The sequence below is a fragment of the Notothenia rossii genome, assembly GCF_949606895.1.
Source record: "Notothenia rossii genome assembly, chromosome: 9".
Classification (NCBI taxonomy): Eukaryota; Metazoa; Chordata; class Actinopteri; order Perciformes; family Nototheniidae; genus Notothenia; species Notothenia rossii.
The window spans coordinates 34868003-34886823 of NC_136907.1; the positions used below are offsets into that span (position 1 = coordinate 34868003).

The 18821-nt window shown below is 42.3% G+C and overlaps 1 protein-coding gene across 41 annotated transcripts in view; it reads right to left on the minus strand.

Annotated features, from left to right (window-relative positions):
* The window catches only part of dlg2 (discs, large homolog 2), a gene marked incomplete at its 5' end in the record, with an annotated part of 449978 nt that overhangs the window by 125643 nt on the left and 305514 nt on the right, over positions 1-18821 (minus strand). The window contains one exon of one of the 41 annotated variants that reach the window (XM_079650378.1): positions 12862-12912. The exons of 39 other annotated variants lie outside the window; for them this stretch is intronic. In XM_079650378.1, the coding sequence (XP_079506504.1) occupies positions 12862-12897 (36 nt within the window). One more of the 41 variants, XM_079650375.1, reaches the window with a different exon arrangement.

Sequence of the window (18821 nt, forward strand, 5' to 3'; positions counted from 1 at the left end):
TAGGCTAGTCATAATTGTGGTTATTCTCTCATCTGTCTATTACATTACATTTAGCTGACGCTTTTATCCAAAGCGACTTGCAATTACCAATTACAGGGACATTCTCCCTGGAGTAACTAAGGGCTAAGTGCCTTACGAGACTAAATTGCTTGGCATTGTTCTTGATTCTGGTTTACGGTGGACAAAGCAAATTGACAGTAACTAAAATGAAGCGTAATTTCTTGAAAATGACTGGCAGCAAAGACAACCAATCACAGCAGTGCTTCTCTGGCTGGCTCTGTCCAATCATAAATAAGAAGTGTTCTCCCTAAAGGACTACCCTTTCTGTCCAATGTGAAATGCAGTGGTGTTTTGTGAAATGCTGTGGCGTTTTGTGAAATGCTGTGGCGTTTTGTGAAATGCTGTGGTGTTTTGTGAAATGCTGTAGTGTTTTCTGAAATGCTGTGGTGTCTTGCACTTCAGGGCCACCGTAGTCAAGTCGTATGGTCATCAGCAGCAAAAACACATTTACAGAAATTACAAATAGCTCAAAACAAGGCTGACAGACTAGCTCTCCACTGTTCGAAGCGCACTCATATTGGAGTTATGCATAGAAACCTATCATGGCTTCCAGTTGAGAAAGGTCTGCAATCTCGTGTTATCACTTTTCAAAAAAATGTCCAATTTAGCAAAAAACCACTGTATTTTTATGATCAAATAGTTTACACAAGAGACGAGCATGACCATAAGACTAGACAAGCTACATCAGGCCATCTACTAGCACCTAAAACCAGGACCAATCTTCTGAAATCTTCTGTGTCTTATAGAGCTATAAAGGAATGGAACTCAATGCCAAACTACCTTGCTGAAATAGAGTCCAGAGCCTCTTTCAAGAAGAGATTGAAGGGCCATCTACTAATGACCATGTACCCTTGTGAGCTGTGAACCCTAATTTAATTTGATATTGGTGATGTTTTTAATGTTGTTAATGATGTCAGGACTTATGTCCTAAATGTTGCTGTATTATTGTTGTATTATTGTTGTATTGTTTTAAGTGTCGGACCCCAGGAAGAGTAGCTTTTGTCGAGAGCAAAAGCTAATGGGGATCCTTAATAAACATAAACATACTCAAGGGAAAGTGATGGTGTTCCAGGCGGGATTTTAACTCAGAACTTTCCGATCTTCAGCCCACCTCACTATCCATTAGACCAGGGGTTCCCAACCTTTTTCACCCAGGGCCCCCCCAAATGACTCCTGTTGGAATTTGCGAACCCCCAAAACTTTGAAACTTTAATTATCGCTGTTTCCGATCTGCACCCCTGCCCGATCTTTACTGTGCATGTGCGAGATGGTCTGCCATACTGGACAACTCCGTACGGCAACACAACTAGGACACTTGACTCAGTGGCGTTTGGCAAAGCACAGAAAGAAAATGGATTTAACTTCTGTTTGGCAGTTATCATACTGAATAAATATTTACTGTGAATGTATGCAAAAATGTATGACATATAGCTGTCTAACAGAAGTTAAATCTATGTCTCACTTATTCTGACAATGTACTTAACCCCAAATAAAAGAACCCAATAAAAAGAGTTGTTAAATAAAAGTGAAGTCACGTTGTCATAACAATAACTCATCTCTCCCGGTTTTTTTGTGTTCTTTTTCTGCTTTGCCAAACGCCACTGTGTGAAGTGTCCTATTACAGTTGCCGTATGTAGTTGTCCAGTATGGCGGACCATCTCGCACATGCGCAGTACAGATCGGGCAGGGGGGCAGATCGGGTAGTGACAACCGTGCCAGGTAACAGCGGTTACCCCCCCCCCCACACACACAAACACACACACACACACACACACACACACACACACACACACACACACACACACACACACACACACACACACACACACACACACACACACACACACACACACACACACACACACACACACACAGCAACAGCGGTAATTAGAGTTTAAAAGTCTCAAAAATGCTACAACTACTGTCACAAACTGGATGAATATAAAGTATTTCATTAAAGGAGGATGAAAGCGTAATTAAGGAGCACTATTGGAGTGACTTTGTTGGTTATTGGACTCAGGATGAATGAATTTGGATGCCCGCTGTATAAAGAAATTAAAGGACGGCGCAAGTGGAAACAATTCACAAAGGGATTCAACTGTTTAAAACACATGCTCAAAGTAAGCCGGATTTTGGCGATGTGTTTATGTGGATTAAAAAATCGTAAATAATCTACAAAATGGAGGAGACCGATCTGATCGGAGCAACTGTGACAAATAATCCAACTGAAACCGGCACTTTACGCGCAGAAGAAACATTTCTATTAAAGAAAAAATGATACATTTCTGTCTTTGTATGCTTTTATTAGCTACTAACTTGCAAATGTATGCATCATATTTATTTCAAATGTCGAAGAACAGGACACTTCAAAAGAATATACTATGTCTAATAAATAAATGGTAATATGGTTTCATAGGCCTGTATAAGACAACAATGAAAAACTGGCATATTAAGCAGGTAAATCAAATGCTTGTCTGCCATGGAACAGGTAGCAGAGAGAAGACGAGGTTCAAGTAGGTTCATTAATGTGAACCTTGGGCTTGCACGCCCGCAGTCAGGGATGGAATGTCCGGTGTAATGTGAGTGACAGCCAGTCTAAAGTCGTTGTGAACGTCCAGTGTGTTGCGTGCTTTTGTTTTGATGGCAACAAGTGCGCTGAAGGCTGTTTCTGATAGATATGTCGTACTGAATGGGAGTATAATCCTGGTCGTGGCATGCAGTGTGATCTTTGGAGCGAGGCTTGGTCCTTTGAGAATCCCAAACTTTTAAAATCCTTTTTCCTGGAAGTATTTCTTTGACAGCGAGTCAGCTTGGATGTCGGTGAGCTCATCTTCGCAATCCAGGTATTCCACATCCTCAACTTTGGCAATAAAGGGATCTAAAACCCACAATTCCTTGGAGACATACTCGTCTATGTCAGCGAGCCGTGATTGCATTTCCGTTTGCAGTGCGTTCATATGGCGGATAAACTCGCGACGTACAGACACAGGCACCGTTTCAGGATTGTTTTGGGATTGTTTCAGCAGTAGTGGAAACTGTTGCAGCTCCCCCCTCTCCATTTTCCCGACCCTGTACTCCAGTTTGCGCACAAATGCATCATTGGAGAATGTTGGACTCCACGCCTTGCAGACGCTTGTTTGTTTCGTTGTAGAGACTGAAGATGTCGGCCAGGTATGCTGTTTTAATCCAGAATGACTCGGTCACTTGCTCTGACAGTGCGCGGTTACGAGTTTGTAGAAACTCTTCAATTTTTTCCTTCAGTTCGACAAAGCGTGCCAGCACTCGGCCGCGTGAGAGCCAGCGCACCTCGGTGTGCAGGAGGAGGGTTTGGTGCGCTTCATCCTCGCACAAGTCTGCGAATAGACGCTTGTTGGTGGGGCGACCTTTAATGAAATTGACTATTTTAATAACAGTTGAGAGTGTTTCGCTGAGGTCTTCTGATAGTTTCTTGCTGGCCAGGGCCTGGCGATGTATCACACAGTGAAATATTGTGCAGTGTGGGGCCTTTTCTTTCAAGCGACTGTTAAATCCCTTGTTTTTCCCCATCATTGAGGCAGCTCCGTCTGTGCAACATGCAACTAAATTCTCATAGGAAAGCTTGTGGGATGAGATAATCCACTGCAGTAAAAATGTCCTCACCCCGGGTGGTATTGGTAAGGTTGACTGACATAAGAATCTCCTGCTTCAAATCTTCCCCATCGATATATTGCACATAAACGATCAGCACAGCCTCGTCTGCTACAGTTGTGGTTTCATCAAGTTGTATGGCAAATGGCCCCTTTCCAAGCTTTTCGAGCAGCTGCAGCTCGCAGTTACTTGCCATCTTCTCAATTCTGTCTTTCACCGTATTGTTTGACAGTGGTACAGTTTTTAGCTTCTCCGCGACCTGCGGGCCGCACAGTTTCTCAGCCATCTAAATGCAAGCTGGCTTAATGAGCTGCTCGCCAATGTTGTGCGGTTTCTTTGCCTTTGCTATTAAAAGTGCACATTCAAAAGAGGCGTCGCTGCCAGCCCTAACAAACGCTGTTCTAATATCCATTGGCTTGTTTGCCTTTGCAAGGTGTTGTTTCTTTTTGAAAAAGTCCCGATCACGCCCGACTGTTTCTGGGTGCATGGTCTGTTGGTGTCTCTTCATTTTGCTGGGTTTCATGCTTTCGTTGGCTAGCTTCTCTCTGCATATCACACACTCTGGGCGGGTTTTGTCCGTTCCCTCCATGAAACCAAAGTTAAGATAGCTCTCTAGGTAGGTCCTCATTTTCTTTTTGATTGCAGATGAGCTGTCATCTCCTTTACGTTTTTCAGACATTTTTAGACAAAAATATTCACCTTATGAAGTCGGTCGCTAGCTAGCAAGCGCAGCAAACTGTTATTATTATGAAAGCTGACACAGTAACGTCAATGTTGGCGCCAATCGGAGGAGTATCAGATGAATTTTTTTAATTTTAATTTTAGTTAATCAATTAATTTCTATATTTTATTGTAATGTAGACAAGGCTTTTAGCGCCAATCATGTATTGCGTTACAATATGTAAAAAAAATGATATGTAAAAAAAACATTATATGTAATTTTTTTAAATTCTAAATATGATATTAGGCCTCAAATCATCTGAGGTCTGGCGGCCCCCCTGCGATCTTTGGCGACCCCCCAAACCACTGCATTAGACCACCACTACCTATCTATCTCTTTATTGTCAAATTAGTCCTGCACTGTAGTTTTATTAAAGGCTATAGCCCTTCCTAAAGATGTTACTTCAGGCATACGGCAGGAAAGATGGTGGCGTGCCTTAAGATTATTGAAACTATCTAGATCTAAAAGTATAGAAATCGTTCTATCAAGATACTGTTTTAGCTACACAAGACCAGTTACCCTTAGCTGAACTACTGGATCATGTAACAGTGTAAAACTACATTTACGTACCATTGTATACTACAGAGACTTAACTGCAGTGCCTCAGGGGGGTTAAGTTGAACCCCTGGCTCACTTTGCCCCAGCTACTTCACATGGTTTACACCTTGCTAAATAACCGACATGTATGATATATATTTTCAGAGCTGGATACATTTGCATTGACACAAAAGTAATTATAGCTGACATGTTGAAAATGTACTTGGACAAGCAAAACATGGTTTATTGTGAAAAAAAAACATTTACCACTTTACAATGTGTTTCTCTCGATCACATCCAAATATAAATGATGGGTGCTTCCTGAATGTATGGTCACAGGACTTTAAATGTGCACAGTTTTTTAAAATTATTATTTGTATTATTATTATTATTAATAATAACGTGTGCATAGACATTTTTATTATGTATGTCTGTAGGTAAGGGGGAAAAATAAAGAAATTTTGATTCTGCGCACCTGCTGGAGCAATGCTGGGGAAAAAGAGAGGAGTAAAAGCAAGAGTCTTACAAGTGGCCCCCCACGTTAACTTTGCGCATTGTATTATCCACAGAGAAGCTCTAGCGAGTAAAACGCTCGGCCCAGAGCTTAAAAGTGTTCTTGAGTAGTGTTGCACGGTGTATCGATACTTGAAAGGTACCGCGATACCCTGCCGTTAAAAACGTTACGATTCCTCCGTTTCATTAGTATCGGTACTTTAAGAATGACGGGGGAAAGTACTCCGGTGAGAAAACGCTATTTTAATAAGAGCCGTGTGTTCAGCGCCCTGCTTCCACTCCCTGCACTGCAGCCGTGCCTGGAGTCCCGCCCCTCTCAAGCACGCTCTAAGTGCCTCCCCTCTCTCGAGCACGCGCTAGCTGCCAGAGCATGTGAGAAAACGAGAAGCATGGCTGCAAGTGGGAGTGCAACTGCCGCTGCGCCTCGGCTTGTTGACAAAAAAGACGCCAGAAGCGAAATTTGGAAGTATTTTAGCTATATCTCTGAAAGTGAGGGCAAGCCTACGGACACCACGAGGCCTGTCTGTAAGAGATGTTTTAGATCCCTGCAAACCAAGGGAGCCAACACATCAAACTTGGCTAAGCACCTCGCCGACCGGCATCCAGAGCTGTTTAAAGGATTTAAAGACTGACAGGTTAGCGAATGTGATAGACAACATAATTACATCATGCTCAAGCCCCTGCCCTCAAATCTAAGTCAAACAAGTGTAATTTATTTTGTGACAAACGAACGTTTTCGTAGTTTGACGAGGCAATTAATGGCAATGATAACTGTCTAATATGGCTATCTTTTTAGCTAACTTACCAATGTGGCTAACATCTGCAATGAACATTTTGCAGGGCTCGACATTAAGGGCTGCCCGATGGCCCGGGGCCATCTAGTATTTAGCTCGGGCAATGAAGCCTCACCTGCTGGTTGCCCGATCGGGCAATCTATTATGCCAGCAGCTCGCGGATCCAGTAATGAGTGACCCGACAGTAAAACTAAACATATCTATAACTAGTTTAGGTAGTTTTAGAGGTAATTAAAATAGCTACGTGTGATATTCTAACCTGAAGTGTGTGTTTTGTCCGCTCACCGCTGCATGTGATTATGCAGAGCTGCGTGTCGACTCGTCAGCAGCAGCTGATCTCTCTCTCCCGTAAGATTAGTCTTCACTCGCGTTTATGTCCATATTGATCAGATCTAGCTAGTTCTAGCTAATGATAAGACTACCTGCTTATTAAAAGACACCTAAACAATAAGTGTCGCTATGCAACTGAGTGAGGCCACAAAGTATAGATGAATAGAACAAATGCATTATGCATTTGTTTACATGCCCACCGGAACCCCGAGGCATTAGCAACAGTTCAACGCACAATCAACCCATACAGGACATCTCTTTCTCCACATTAAGTGTTAGACATTAGAATTGACTATTCTTGTCTGTCACATACTCTTCTTGTCTGTCACATAAGTGGCGCAACTGAAGCGGTATTGTGCTAAAGGGAAATTATTGTGACCGAAGAGATTTTGATTTGCCGGCCAACGGGAACTCTGACGTCGTCATTTTGTATGCTTCGCGGATGCGCTCGGCACCTCTCGACTGCTGCTCGGGTCTGCTCGGTCAGCTTCCGGATGAGGAGGCATTCGTTTGACCAATTTACAGAAGATAACATTACAAACATTTTTAACAGGGGCCATAATAGTGTAAATAATGTTTGTTTTGGCAGTTATAACTGAATGTAATGTGTTCTACTTTTTTACATCTGGGAAGGCATTCGCCTTCATCAGATGGAAAGTGTCTTGACCAACAACTTAAGTATTTCTTATAGCTATGCAGGGCATGCAAGCGAGCAAACACAAACAAGAACAAACAAACAAGTGAAATGAAGAATAAAATTGAAATTGTACAATATAATATTGTGCTGGTTCATCTTATAATTCAGTCTAGAGAATGCACCAGACAGCATCTAAGACCTGCAAAAATCTAAATGTTCTAGGGGGAGGCCCCAAACCCCAAACCCTTTGTGGCATTTCGTCCGCACGTATTTTTCAGGGCAATCTCTATTGGGCTCAGGGCCATCTGTAAATTAGCTTAGATGGCCCACAGGGCCATCTCCCAAAATCCTTAATGTCATGCACTGTTTTGTCAATAATTATTTATATTACTGTAGCCTACTATTACATGTTAATAAAATATAAAGTTAACTATCAAAGAAATCACATAAACTCAAGTATAAAGAATGTTGTAAGAAAACACTTAACAGATAAACTACCATTTTATTTATCATGAAAATAATAAAAGAAAAGTATCAAAAAATAATCGGAATCGCAATTCTTGACTTGGTATCGGTATCGAAACCAAAATGTTGGTATCGTGACAACACTATTCTTGAGACGGCGATAAAAATGGTCAACTACATCAAATCATGTCCACTCAATACTAGGCTGTGCGCCAGTCTCTGCAACAAGCTGGGATCGGAGCATCAGGGCCTGCTGATCCACACAGAAGTCAGGTGGCTTTCACAGGGAAATGTTCTCAGCCGCCTGTATGAACTGCGGGACGAGGTGCACTTATTTCTGATGGAGCATGGTTCCCAGCTCGCTAACCACCTGACTGACCCTGACTGGTTAACAATGCTGGCATATTTGTCTTCCATATTTGACATTGAGCGGACATGTCATTGCAAGTTGAAAACACAAGCATCATGTCCCTGAATGATCAAATCTGCGCATTCAAGAGGAAAGTGGATCGCTGGACTACGCGAGTTGAAATGGGCAGGATTTATATGTTTCCTGAGCTGGAGGAATTCATAGAGGGAAATGATCTCAGTGTTAACTCTGTGAAGAAGTCTATCACTACACGCCACCTGCAAGCCCTCCTGGTACACTTTAACAAGTAGCCTATTTCCCAGAGGAAGCTCGAGGAAAATACGACTAGATAAGATCACCATTCACTAAAACAAAATAAAAAGGAAAAAAAAAGTCAGTTTTGGGCTATGATAGGCCGAATTATTCTGGTTTATTCTAGGTACTTAATATATTCACCTTTGTATTCCCCTACACCAGGGATGGGCAACTTGGATGGTGGTGGGGGCCACTTCATTTATATACTGGCCACCAGGGGGGCGCAGATTCAATTGGAACACACGCACATTCCATGTATTGTATGTAATTATTAACAAATATACTAAGTCTGATATCTTCATTGACATTTTACAATCTTTCAGGGAACATCCTCTAATTTGTGAAGGCATCTTAAGCCATCTTTGGCATGCCAAAGATTTTGCCACCGCTCCCGAAGTTGCTGCCGGAGCCTGATAAATTCCACCGGCGGTCATACGATGGCTTAAGATGCCCTCACGAATGCCTTACGAAGGGCAAAAGGGACACACAAAGTCAACACGAAAATGAACCTTCACAAGGTCCTTCGGCAATGCTTTGTGATGCCAAAGATGTTGCCACCGCTCCCGAAGTTGCTGCCGGGGCCTGAGAAACTCCACCGGCGGTCATACGATGGCTTAAGATGCCCTCACGAATGGCCCGATGTTGTTACGATCAGAGCCGAATTTGAACATTTCCTTAATCGTGTGTCCATCGGGTGTCAATTTCGGGACAGTGTGACAGGGGCTTAAGCCTTCCCAAATATTTGTGTCACTGCAGTGCATCATGGTAAAATAAAAATATAGCCTATATATGTATAATGTTTGTGTCTTTGACATTAGCGCTTCTATGCAGCCACCAGTAAACTGTACTACGAAGCCAGTTCAACAGACCCTGGATATGTTTGAGTTATCTTAACTAACCCGAACAAACGACATCTCGCTAAGCGGTCCTACGACGCTGGTTATCAACTCGGTAAATCAAGCCAGGGTTTTTCTCTCCAGCTGAGAGCGCAGCGCGTTCACGTGAAAGGGGCGGGGTTAGCAACATTTGACCAATCACAAACAGGGACAAGTGTATTGACAGCGCAGCCTCATACTTCATTAATGAAAAGTAAACAATATTAGACAAATATGAAGTTTAAACATCCATGACTTAAACATTTAATCCAGGATACAAGCCACATAGTTGCTGCAAGGTGAATACAGAACAACTGGTTAAAAATAAATAAACTACAGAGTGTTTGAAAGCGTACAACAGTTTTATGATACTGCCCCATCTAAGACACGAATGGATCTGACTTTATTTACATTTGAGTTGAGTGTTTCGTCAACTTAATGTGTTGCTTAAAATAATACGTCTGCATACAGTATGTGACAATGTAAGTGTTGCACGTCCAGATACGGCTCGAGAAGCTGACTCAGATAAGGAAATATTGTGATATTATATGATCGATGATCTGATGTGTGATATGAATGATAAGTGTGACACCTCGGCGTCTTCTCTGCATACGGCAGTTTAAACTGTATTTCCTTTATCCTGTAATATGACTTGATAGATTTAAACTCCGCACACTGAGCTCTGATTGGTCAGCAGGCGGTGCTTTCACTGAGTTGATCTCTTTTCTATAGACACCGGAGGCGGACAGCGTCAAGTAAAAAAAGTAGCCTTCCCAAACCTGAGCCTCACACGCCACCTAGATCTATGGGAACACCTATATGAAACAGAACTGTGTACATTTCAATAATCATAAAATCAGGGCCATAACCAATAACATATCCAATATGAAAAAACACCCTCAAATGGAAATATGTGTTTACATAAATGGTGACCAATTGGGCCCGCCCAATTATAGTCTATGTGTGGGAAACCCTGCACACACTCTGCTACCCTGTCACAAAGCCAACTGGACTGCAGGTTTTGTCACCTACTGCTGAAGCTTAGTACAAATTAAATTGTAAATACCCTCTCTCTTGACCTTCTTTACATATCCATCAACAGGGAAACAGAGAACTCAAGGATCAACATCTGGTTGTAGGCAGAATTGCAGAGCAAGTGACAAGCTAAACGCTTATGGTATCAATATTCTTCAGCAATTGTATTGTAAGATTAAAAGTACTTTATAATGACTTTGTTAAAACACAATTGTTATCTTTGCAACTTTATTATAATAAGTCAAATGACAACAACTTTTACTTCAGGATATCTTTTGTCAATGAAAATGAAAATAATGCATCTATCACAAAGGGCCATGAAAATATGATTTCTCATAAAAAGTGGTGATGTGGCTTAACTTGCCCCATCTAAGGGGTTACTTGATCCAATATGTAAATTGAGCAATCTGGGACCCAGGGCCGGTTTTTGGCATAGGCGACATAGGTGGTCGAGTTATATTAAGAATTGCATGAATTTCATTCAAGGCAAGGCAACTTTATTTACAGAGGGTAAATTCAAAGTAGCCTACATTCACTGACATGAATGACATGGCGCCACCTTGTGTCATGTTTACAATGCCGATTATTGACATTAGGTCTGGCAATACAGTTAATAATATCCTGGTGATTATTTTGCAGATAAACCCCGCCCCCTTGAAAAAACGGCTCTTTTGAACGGCTCTCTGAAAGTAACGGAGCCATAAGATCCGGCTCCCTTCAAAGAGCCATAAATCCCATCGGTACAAGTCCGAGATGCGGTGGTTTGTTGATACATGTCGTCTTCTTCGGTTTGCTTTAACCGAGGCTACGTACTTATGCAGCGCCCCCATCGTCAGTAAATGGAATTACTACAAAGAAGCCCGTTTAGTGCAATTATTTTACAAGTTTAGTTATATACACAGCTCGAAAAGAATTACCAAGGTCCGGACCTCGGTGACCTCAATGGTGGATACGGCCATGGTGACAGGGCCTTCACAGCAGCCTCCCCCCACACTCTGGAACTCCCCCCCCAGCCACATCAGATCCGCCAACACTCTCACATCATTCAAACAATCCCTCAAAACTCACCTTTTCACTCTTGCCTTTAACTCCTAATCAACTAACCCCTTGCCCTTATTCCGTCTAGCTTAGCACTTTCTACTTTTGTTGTTATTTTTGTTTTACTTGCTTGTTAGCGCTTTGAGCACCAGGAAAAGCGCTTTATAAATGTAATGTATTATTATTATTATTATTATTATTATTATTATTATTATAGACATGTTTTTATATATCTGAGACCTATGCTGTTGCCTAAAAATAGCATGATAGGTGCACTTTAACTTATTTATTTGTTCTACTTTCTTTTATCATGTAAAACCACTTTAAATCCATTGATACGTGCTCTCTAAATAAAATGATCATTGACATTCAATAATAAAATCTTAAAAATGTATAGTGGGCATGGTCAAGATTGAATGACATGTTGAAAAGTCTTCCACATTATGTACTGTATCCATCATTGTCATTGCTATTCTAAATATAGCTAAAATCGCCCCTCAAGAATGAAATCCTTCTAAGTAAGGATTAACAAAAGCATCAGGTTGCCAGGATGAATACCAGCTTCCAGGAGTGCTGCCTTCAAAAACTATTGTGACAGACACGTGTTTCATGAACAGCGAGAAGTTAACAGCTGTGAAGCATTTCACATCTGTGTAAACCAAGCATATAATACAGTAAACCAGTGGATGTTGACAGATTACCAGTCTGCTTCTCCATGAAGTGTTACAAGGCCAGTCTAATAGGACATACTCTATTTAATGAATTCTATAAACTTTAGGATGGAAAAAGCTACGTTTCAATATATACTGCATACACAAAAAAAGAACAGGCTGTAAAATCATACAGCTTGTGGTGGGAGGTTTCATTATTGTTGTTGTTACGTGCCGTTTTGTGTTTGTGTGTGTTTCTCTCTCCCTCATATCACTGGTCTTTCAGTGGGTTTAAACTTACAATAAAAGATCCTGTGGCAAAGTAATCAACAAGCTGTCATTGTTTAGAGACTGCACTGCTGCCTCTCACTCTTTTTAAGCAACTTTATTTTATAGTTTGGTTTTCTGCATCTCATTTATCTTGATGCTGCTTCATGGCTATTATGCCCTCAAAGAATAGTCTTAATCTCAATGCAATACAAAAACAGTTTTGGAAATAAGGTAGAGAAGTGATTTGGTAAAACCTTTGTGCTGGCCATGGAGCCTGGATTTTTTTTTGAAAAACAAGCCTAAACATTTTTAAATATAAAAAATGAGAAGCTTCCAACAATCCAAGCTTAAGGCATGTTCAAGCTCTCTGACCTGTGATTGTTCCTCAGTGCCACAGTGCTTCTTCTTCAGCTTCTCTAACAGGCTCTGTTTCCATTTGCACACAGTAACCAGTGAGGGCCATTTCACTGGGCTCAGATTCAGATTGAGCCCCATGCTCAGGCTTCCCAGGTCGGGGGCCCAGCCTCGCAGGACCTCCATGGATAGTCTTTTCTTGAGGGTCCCAAGGCCCTCTGAGCGTGGAGGGGACAGAAGGTTTGGAACACTTCCTCCATGGACAGTGTAGCCCAAGGAAGAGTTACTCACCATGCTATCCCACCGTCTCTTCCCCATAGAGTTCATCTTGAACCTGGTACTGTACATCCCAATGTAACTGGACCACAGAGGTCACCGAGCAGGTCAGACAGCTTCTACAAACAACCAGGCATCCTGTTTGAGTAAATATATCTCAATGAAGAAAAAAGTGCAGTATTTTGCAACATCTTCAGAAGTGAAATAATCCAAGGATCAGCTGTACCTCTACATTTCAGTTTAACTGTTTTCAAAATCAACTTCTCATCCATGAGAAGGAGCTTAAGTTAGAGGCTCTGCACCGGATACATCTGCTCTCTTTACAGTGGTTATTTATAGTAACACAGAGCATTCTTCACATAGGAGGACTTTAGAACAATGGATGTAGTGGAGCTGCGGAGGGCAGATAGCTCTAGGGGAGTGTAGCAAGGGAACACACTTGCGACACATATTCAATATATCTGATTGGGTGGGAGCTACTGTGGCTGGGCCACAGACGTGGATCCGATTGGATTAGACCGAAAAGAGTGCTGAGTGCTGGAGCCCACTGATATAAATCACATGGAGGCATAATTAATGCCTGAGGGAAGTCAGCTCTTTCAGGAAGCCAAAACTAGATTAGAGAGATCAATGGAGCACGTCAGGAAAAGAGGTGGAGCAACAGCAGCCCATGCCTCAAACAAACACACACACATTGAAACACAAACACACCATAATGAGAAAAAAACTAATAGTTAAAAAAACATCATATAGAGCTGCAGTGGGAGATAAATCAAATACAACGCTTAACACTAGCTTGGGGCTAATTAAAATGTCTCCAAATACGGCCGCTTTAAGCTTGTGTCTCAGTCTTTAGGAGCAGAAATCACCCTGAAAAGAGAGAAAGGACTGGCTTCATATACCTGATGTGTCCTCTTATTATTCCTTTTCTCACTTTGTATTCTCTGTCTATTTCAATTACTCATTTGTGAACGACCTCTTTCTCCCACCCCCGACCGTGTTCCTCCCACACACTGGCCTCTAATGTGTCTTCTTCATTTTATCCCAGCCTGTCCTCCAGTGGATCATGCTGCTGGAGAATGTGTGGATGTTAGAACAACTCAGACCTCGGGCCCAGAAGGAAGCAGCAACACTCTGTAGGATTAAACTTGGATGTCGTGGCATAAAACAACTTGCAGGTACAATAAAACCAGGCAGAGAGAAAGCAGAATGTGAAAGCAATACTCTGCTCGCAGCGACATGGTACTTGGTTTTCCCGATGCTTGACATCAGCCCTCTCAAAAACACACTTTGCTATCAGGCTACTGGAGTGCGCATCCGTTATCAAAAGAAGCTGGATCCTACGCAGGAAGTTAAGCGTCTTTGGGTCTAGAAAAGCGCTATATAAATCCCATTTATTATTATTATTATTAAGTTGCTGCTTTGTATCTGGAAAAAGGTTTCTTAAAAAAATAACCAGTAAGTAATCAGAAGTATAAAATTGTTTTTTAAACGGTCAATTTGCAACACAATGACAAGATATCAGTGGAATTGAAACCAAACTATCCTTTAGTACTCAGCTGTCCAGCACAAAAGGATGCTGTTCAGCGTACTCTGAACCCAGTTTAAAATGATGAAGTGAACAGGCAGTTTGACAGTACTTTAACGAAGAATAGGAAGCAGCAGGGGGGCTCAGGGTGAGAAGATCAGTGTCAGAAGGAGCTCTTGGCACCAGATGACAATAAGGTGTTGCTAAAAGAAAAATGATTTAATTATGATTATGTGCTACTTTTTTTGGCCTATTTATGTGGGTTCAGTTTGTGGCAGCTGTGGGGGGTGCTGTGGTCCTGGCTCAGTCCTTTGGAATATAGCAGCGTTTATTGTGGACAGCTGTAGAGACATCTACACAAGATACATAATAACCTTCAAATAACCTGATCCTGCAGGCAGTGGCGGTTCTACGGGGTGGCACGGGGTGGCAGCTGCCACCTCAGAAGAATGCCTTGCCACCCTAGCTGCCACCCCAGTTGGCAGCTTTGTTTTGAAAGAAAAGTTGTGGCTCAACGCACATTTATGAGAGAAAATCTCTAATGTCCGAGTGCAAGTGAATGCAGCACAAGACGCGAGCCTTGTAACCCCCCCCCCCCCCCCCCCCCCCCCTGGCGCGAGCTTGGAAATATGATTGGCAGCGATTTCATTTGAACGGGAGGACAGCGCAAAACGAGAAGCATTTCGGATCCAAGTAGACGGAAGGAATGAGGTATTTGCGGTCAGGGTCAGGGTATGGCTGGGGTAGGCTACAGCCATACCAAGAAATGGCTTAGCCCCACCATGAACAATGATGTTAAAGTAAGCAAAATAAAGTGCGCCAACTCGCGCGGAGTAAATTGCACAGACAGCAGTTAGTAAGATTGATTTCAGTAGCCACTTGTCTGGAAATAACGAAGACTAGAAACGGTTTTGAAAACTTTTGTCACGTAGTGATTGTCTTCTCAATAGAACATCTTTGATAATGTCTTCTGGCCAATCAGAATCACGATAACGGCGTGGTGTTGTTGAAGGAAGTCCCGACCGAGAATACTTTTGCTGTAGTACATCTCTATATACATCGATACAACATTAGGTGTTGATAGAAATCAACACGTAATGAAGGAAAACCCCACGGTTTGATGATTGATAGGTGTGTGGGCTGTCTTTCATTTTGACACACAGAACAATGGGGGCTATCCACCCTTATCCAGATAGTAAAGTCATTTACACAGCCTCTTCCCTCTCCTCTCTGTGAGGAGCAGCAGGTTCAGCTTTCAGACCAAAGTAACAAAAAACTAAAATGGCATTCATTTTTTTGAATATGTCGTGTAGTAATAGATTTATTTATTTTTCTTCTCAAGAGAGTACCAGAATGTGTATTTTATGTTAGTATTTCAAGAAATCTCCTGGGGGAGAATCCCCCAGACCCCCCTGCAGGGGTTGGCTTTTCAGCATGTCAACCCTTTCACTTGTGGGTAAATTGCAGGATTAGCTCCAGGTCGCCCTTTTTATTTACTCCAAGACAAATGTAGCTTTTTATTTCAAACAGTTCAATTTGGATTGAGAAATAATCTAAACCTCATGCGTGGCGTTTCACTGTCAAGGGGGGCAATATAGCGTGTATGTAATTACATTGCAAATACTGACTTGAGCCACACCACTGTATGGGTTAGCCCTACCATAGATTACCCAACACAAATACTCCCAATAACCACTTTGATTTAACTAGGCCAGTAGATAAGGACTTTCCACTGGATAATAACTGCAGCGATGTATATGTTTTAGCTGAATACACATTTTTTTAACCCTAATTGATGCAGTTAGTCACTTCTTTAATGTTTGTTCTTTCTGATGTAAAGTCAAGGTTTTAAGTGTATGCAATGAAGTTGTGGGGCGCTGAACTGTTCTTTTATGATAGTAATTATTTGTCTTTCAAATTTGAAGGAGGGTGAGCAAGTATCTTGAGGAACATTCATCATTAACTCCTCCAAAAAATATAATTTATTTAATAATAACACTGAATATGTGAATCATAACAGTGATTGACAGCTGATAGGAATAATATGATTGTTGATATTATCATATTCATACAGACACACATCGATGAGACAGTTAATTCATGTACTTATTGCAGCAGTCTGCATAGATTTGGTACCCCTGCTGGTCTAAGAGTGAAACCAACTCATTCAATTAAAATTCATTAAATTATGTCTACCACCTTATATATTTATATTTATGGCTTTACTGATGGGCCACAATAATGTCACCTAATGATATTGAGTTAAAATATCAATATTGTGGCTTTCCAAGTTAACATTGATTGATATGACTGCGATTAAATCAGCATGTACTTCTGCCAGGGGATGCCACCCCTGAAATTCTCCTGCCACCCTCTTGCCACTCCATGAATATTTTTCTAGATCCGCCCCTGCCTGCAGGCAATACTCACCTTTGCTCATGTTAGCCCATTCCTGCTTTGCTAATCTCAATGACCATAACATAACCAGATATCTGTGTTCCAATTATAGATAGCCCTTCAACTCTTTTTTTTGCCATTGAATTGACCTTTTGTTACCAAAATATTAGCACTACAGAACAAATGGGCACTGAATATCTGAGAAACATCTTTCAGGGGAGCGTCTCTGGTAGACTGCAGACTGATATCATGTACACAGATGCAGTATAAGGATAATATCCAGGAAATCACACAGTAGGCCTGCATTATGCTTGATACTTATAATGAACCACATTATAAAGACAAACTGTAAATAATTCACTCTTTGTGGCTGCCCTTAATGTAGGACCTCAAATTCAACAGTTGTAATTTGCAGTTGAGATAGTCCTCTTTAAAAGAGGAAATTAAACTTTTCTGTAAGGAGCCGACACAAGGGAACTTATGGTGCGTTCACACCGGACGCGATGTCAATATTTGCATCGCTCTCATCCCTTGAGTTTCACCCCGGCTGTCAGTTGTACTCGCGTCATTCAAACTAGACGCTCTTGAGATGGGGTGGGGCTTATCTCAATGTAGATACTATGGTAGAAACAAATTACAACAAAAGTGTTTGTACTATTTTGTTGTAGTATATGATTCAATTGTAATACAAAATGATGCCGAAGTAGCAATATACTGATACCGGTTAGTAAAAACCATGAATTAATGCTTTGACAAGTCTGCAGACAAGACGGCAGGGAAAACACTTTTAAAATGTGTGTTTTCTGAATGGAGAGCGGATCGATCAGGCTAAGCTAACGTTGTATATGCTCCGTCCACACTCACAACAACGGCCTGCAGACATAAATAAACCAGTGACTGTATTCGCCATACACTTTTTTTCCCGCCGCTGGAGAGTACGCTGGCGTTGACTGTTCGCCGCTTCTCCGCCTCTGTCACCCTCTATCACCCTCAACTACCATTCGTTCTTCAATCTTTCGAATTGGACCACTGCCCTGGATTTACAAATCTTTAATGCAATGCACATTGTTTTAAAAAATTTTTTTTTAACTTATTTTGGACTTCTGCCTCCGTTGCTGGCTGTAGCCGGCTGCCCTCACGTAGCCATCAACGTGCCGGGTGGCTATTGCTATCTGCTACATCGCCTACTGTCTGTCTCCGTCCCACGCAACAACCGTGGACTCTCTCTGCATCCTGCCTTCATCTCTGGGGTGCATCTGTCCCGTCCCGCTGCTCACGTCCTCCTGCCATGACGTGGATCTTCCTCGTCTCCACAACAATCCTCCACCTCTGTGAACCTAGCTAGCCCGCTAGCTGCTATCTGCTGCTATCTGCTGCTATCTGCTGCTAGCTGCTATCGCTGCTATCGCTGCCATCACACTGCTCCCAGCCATTCCGCCTGTCATCATGCTGAAATACTCCATTTCACAGCTGCTGTCATTGACCAACTCCTCCACTCCGTCTTCCATCTCAGTCATCAGACATCTTGGACTCCTTCGTCGACCCCGCTACATTCACCGAAGCACCCGCCACAGTTTTGTTTACCTTCAGCACGGACAATCCATTGCATCCATCTGCTCCACGCAACGCACTGTTGCACACCTGACGCGTCATCAGAACGCAACTCCTACTGCTTCTCTTACACTCTCCCCCGCTCACCTACACTCCCAGCTGCACGGAATACCTGGAGCGGATCCCACTCCCCTACGCCTCCCAACACATATAACAAGCCATTTCTCCCCACCATCAAGCCCCCCTCCTCTGCTCCACTGACCCCCCTCTCATGCCCACCCCCGCGCTGCTAACCTAGACAACCTCATACCTCTCCAGCCTGCCACCACCACTACAACCCCCCACTTGACCAATTTTGCCCTTCTAAATATACGGTCACTCAACAATAAAGCCCACATCCTTCACGAACTCATCCTGGACAAATCCATCGACCTCCTTCTGCTCACTGAAACCTGGAAACAACCCAATGACTTATTCTCGCTTAATCAAACATCCCCCC